The sequence below is a fragment of the Gobio gobio genome (assembly GCF_949357685.1).
Source record: "Gobio gobio genome assembly, chromosome: 12".
NCBI lineage: Eukaryota > Metazoa > Chordata > Actinopteri > Cypriniformes > Gobionidae > Gobio > Gobio gobio.
In genome coordinates, this window is record NC_137105.1 from 2545896 (window position 1) to 2550895 (window position 5000).

Consider the following 5000-nt stretch of genomic DNA (forward strand, 5'->3'; position numbering starts at 1 on the left):
GCTCTGACATCATTTCATTTTCATTTCCCATCAACCTCAGTGTCACCAGCTGCCCGTCAGCAAGAGAGTGACGCAAACACACCTGATATCCGGAAAGAGGCGAAGAAAAGGAGAATAAGACACACTCTTGACTTCAAATATAATTATGCTTTTATCCAAAGCGACTCCCAGCTGAGGAGGACAGGAAGTGATCCGTCATGAAGAGGCCAAAGAGTGCCTGAGATGCTACAGCTAGAGTTTTCATGCAATATAAAACACATCACATTACAGTTTTTCTCAAAGACACAATTCTTGAAAGCTGCTCTCGTTTTCTCTAAACTGTGAACACAAAACCCCATTTTCAAGCTACATTCACAAAACCTCAGACTCTTCTTGCAAGACCAAACTTTCACCTCGAAACAGTTCAATCTGTGCTCAAAACTGAACTATGTCGTCAAATCGTGCCCCGAGTCAATCAAAATTAAAGGGTTAGTTCACCCAAAAATGATAATTCTGTCATTAATTCCTCACCCTCATGTGGTTGGACACCCGTCAGACCTCCGTTCATCTTCAGACACAAATGAAGATATTTTAGTGTAAAGCTGATGCTGAGAAAGGCTTCAGATAGGCCTCCATTGGCATTCAGTACATTTACACTCACAAGACCCATAAAAGGCACTAAAAACGCCGTTACAAAGTCCATAACGTCACTATATAACGTCAAAAAAAAGGTAATGACCTGTTCTCTTCTCTAAATCTTGGGATTATGATGGACACTACTGATGTTTGGTTGTATCCTTTCTCCAGCCTTCCTCATGCTCATACCATGGTCAATCACAGGAGCTCTGATTTCATCAGATATTACTGTTCTTTGTCTTCGCTGACCGAACTCTTCCTCCGACATCACGCAATTGGCAAAACGGTTCATTTCAAGCTCAAATTCACACATTGTAAACTTAACTCTGAGTTACAGAAACGCATTATTTTATGTGTCCGGTCTGCCTTTATACAATAGACGGTATATTTTATTTATCATAGATTGTGTGTCTTTTGAAGAATCTCTACATTTGTTTTGTTAGGTTTATTAAATAAATAATTGTAAATGTCCTGATGTTCATCTGCACCATTTTTTGTGAAGTTCAGACATTGCAGTAACAATATACCGGTCGATTAGTGATTATGGGCCACATTCATAACACATGAATCTGCCAAGCAATGTGATCAATCGAAATTCTTAGATTTAACTAATAAATAATGGAAAAAAAGATACATTTTATCAGGATCTCATCAGACCAACGGCTTTGGATAAACAAGATTTACAAGAAAATACTATTTCAGTCTTTCAGACTTGAGGATTTCCCGTCTAATTCAATGCATCACTTTTAGATGATTTGGTGCGTTGGTTCCCATTGAAGGCCATTATGTGCAGAAAAAACATTTCTTTTCCACTGAAGAAAGAAAGATCTTGGATGAGATGGGGGGAGGAAATCATCAAGAAATGTTCATTTCGAAGCAAACCCTTTAAAATGCATAAATCATACATGCAAACTCCACGAGAAAACACACAAGACAAAGATCGATCTGTTCCTTCAGTTCCACTCACCTCCAGATATGCAGATGTCAGTCACTGAATGTGTGTGTGTGTGTGTGTGTGTGTCAGTGTCTCTTCAGGACATCACGATGAGGAAGGCGTTCCGCAGCTCCACCATCCAGGACCAGCAGCTGTTTGAGCGCCAGTCTCTTCCTGTCCCGATGCAGGAGACGTACGAGCTGTGTGAGCAACCTCCACCGCTGAACATCCTCTCGCCCTACAGGTCAGAACACAGAGAAGACACATCTGCCACACTCTGGACAACAGCCCTTCATATTAACAATATTGTGCTCTTTTGTCCTTAAAAAAAATGTTTAAGTACGTTTTAGAAGAAAATATTATCTTGTGTTATAGCGCCCCCTATCGCTGTAAACTATTGAGATTTGGCATGTTTGCTCAGACTGTCCTGATGTTCATCTGCACCATTTTTTGTGAAGTTCAGACATTGCAGTAACAATATTCAGGTCAATTAGTGATTATGGGCCACAATCATAACACATCAAGCGACGAGATCAATCAAAATTCTTATATTTTACTCATAAATAATGGGAAAAAAAGACACATTTTATCAGGATCTCATCAGACCAACGGCCTTTAGATAAACAAGATTTACAAGAAAATATTATTTCAGTTTTTCAGGGCCCGTATTCATAAAGTTTCTAAGAGTCCTCTCAGAAAACTCATAATTTAGCTTAAACACTTTTACGTACGAGTCTTAGCTTAAGAGCTATTCGGGACCGATCTGAGAGCAACTCTGAGCAAGGAGAATACAGAAAGCTTTATCTCAGTGAAGAGGCGGGGCTAACCCTGTTGCTACGCATGACACCGTCTTCTGAAGACTGCGATTGGTTGGTTGTCCAAAAAAGGGGAAAAAAGTAGCGCTTTTAAGTATAGGGTCTATTCTAAGCACTTCACTTTGAAATTACAAGCGCAAATTGTCCTATTTTACCGTTCTCTCTCTCTCACTCACACACACACATTATATATATGTACACTGAAAAAAATTATTATGGCCCGATTAAATTAAGCATAATTTATTTGTGCTCGTTTAAATAATTTAAATTTAGTTTTTTTTATTTTAATTTTAAAAAAATGAATTGGTTTTATGGGAATTGCATGTGTTTTTGTTTAAATTGAGATCAAATAATTTGATTGTGACCACTTACAATAAAAAAATTTAGTAAATTAAAAAAAAAAAAAATTCAGTGTATATAAATCCTTTTATTATTTACCATGCTGTTAATTTCCTATAAGGTATTTGATTGGCTTAGAATCATAAACATTGCTCCACTCTTTCCAGTTCCACTGATTGCTGGCATGTCTATTTAATTGGTGGTTTGAAAGTTGGGTTTAATGCAACAAACACGATCTAATCTATAGCGTCTTAAGTCTCTGTCCTCCATCGTCTGCAACACATTTCTTCTCCCTCTTCGTCTTTCTGCCATTTTCTCTAAAGAAACTCTTCAGCCTCTTCAAAGTCCTCGTCTGTGCTCCTGACAAATCTGACCTTAAGACCTCTTTTAAGGGTTAAGATGCTTTCTGAATTACTTTTTTCTTTACTACGATTTTTGAGTTAATTTTAAGAGTAAACGCCCACATTTCTAAGAATTTTCTTAGAATTTTGTCACTAGGAGCTGCTCTTTGCATTAAGAATCTTTATGAATACGGGCCGAGACTTTTAGTTGATATTTACAATGCAGTTAAATATTATCTTGTGTTATAGCGCCACCTATCGCTGTAAACTAATGAGATTTGGCATGTTTGCTCAGACTGTCCTGATGTTCATCTGCAGCATTTTTTGTGAAGTTCAGACATTGCATTAACAATATACAGGTCAATTAGTGATTATGGGCCACAATCATAACACATCAAGCGATGAGATCAATCAAAATTCTTATATTTTAACATTTACATTTATGCATTTGGCAGACGCTTTTATCCAAAGCGACTTACATTGCATTCATGGCACACAATTTACATTTTGTCAGTTCTTGCTTTCCCTGGGAATCGAACCCACGACCTTAGCGTTGCTAGCGCCACGCTCTACTGTTTGAGCTACAGGAAAGCTTTTAATCATAAATAATGGAAAAAAAGACACATTTTTATCAGGATCTCATCAGACCAACGGCCTTTAGATAAACAAGATTTACAAGAAAATATTATTTTAGTTTTTCAGACTTTTAGTTGATACTTATATAATGCAGTCAAATATTATCTTGTGTTATAGCGCCACCTATCGCTGTAAACTAATGAGATTTGGCATGTTTGCTCAGACTGTGACAAAATGACAATGACAAAAAATGACACAAAACAAATAAATGAGACATAATATGTTATATTAAACAATATGTGAATATATAATACAAAAATATTATTAAATAATCAAATAAAATATTTTGGAAGTGTTCAGTATTTATTCCAATATTTATGTATTTGCTCTGAAATGATTTAAAAGCCACATTTAATAAACAATTTCAGCAAAAATGTGTCAAGCAAGAATTTAAATAAAATAATAATAATAATAAAATAAAGGACAACTTTATGTTGTATGTTTAATTCAGTGATCATCATGAAAAAATAATATTATATAATATAAATATAAATAATGTACATAATTATTTCTGTTGGAAGATTAAATCAGCGTATATGTTGAATTATAATCATGGAAAAATATTATATGATACATTCATATTTCTATGTTGTATGTTTAAATCAACGAGTGATGTCCAATTACCATCATAAAAATATTATATAATAATATCACACATAATTATTTCTGTTGTATGTTTAAATCAACGAGTGATGTCCAGTTATCATCATAAAAATATTATATCATAATATCATACATAATTATTTCTATTTTGTATGTTTAAATCAACGAGATGTCCAATTACCATCATAAAAATATTATATAATAATATCACACATAATTATTTCTATTTTGTATGTTTAAATCAACGAGATGTCCAATTACCATCATAAAAATATTATATCATAATATCACACATAATTATTTCTGTTGTATGTTTAAATCAATGAGTGATGTCCAATTACCATCATAAAAATATTATATCATAATATCATACATAATTATTATGTTTAAATAAGCGAGTGGTGTCCAGTTATATATATATATAATAAAGCAAATATTTTTATTTCAATTAAATTTTGTATAAAAATGGCGACCGTCCAATCAATATTGAGTCAAAGATATTAAAGTTGTCTGATTGTACAATATTATATTATATAATATGATATTATGATTAATACGGTTTCATTTGTTACATTGAAAATGGAAGGGGAAGTGCATTGCATTGTGGGATACGCACTCTATTAGTATTCTCTTTACTGCACATTTCTGCAAATGCGGTATGTGTATTCATACACACTGTGTGTACTGCACACTACCTTCACTCAATAGTAGGTAGTG

At 34.1% G+C, this 5000-nt stretch overlaps 1 protein-coding gene across 1 annotated transcript in view; it reads left to right on the forward strand.

Moving 5' to 3' along the window:
• Positions 1 to 5000, forward strand: part of wasf1 (WASP family member 1) — a gene marked incomplete at its 3' end in the record, with an annotated part of 90174 nt that overhangs the window by 54943 nt on the left and 30231 nt on the right. Inside the window, 1 exon segment of the mRNA XM_079832202.1 lies at positions 1640 to 1793. Within this exon segment, the coding sequence (XP_079688328.1) occupies positions 1640 to 1793 (154 nt within the window).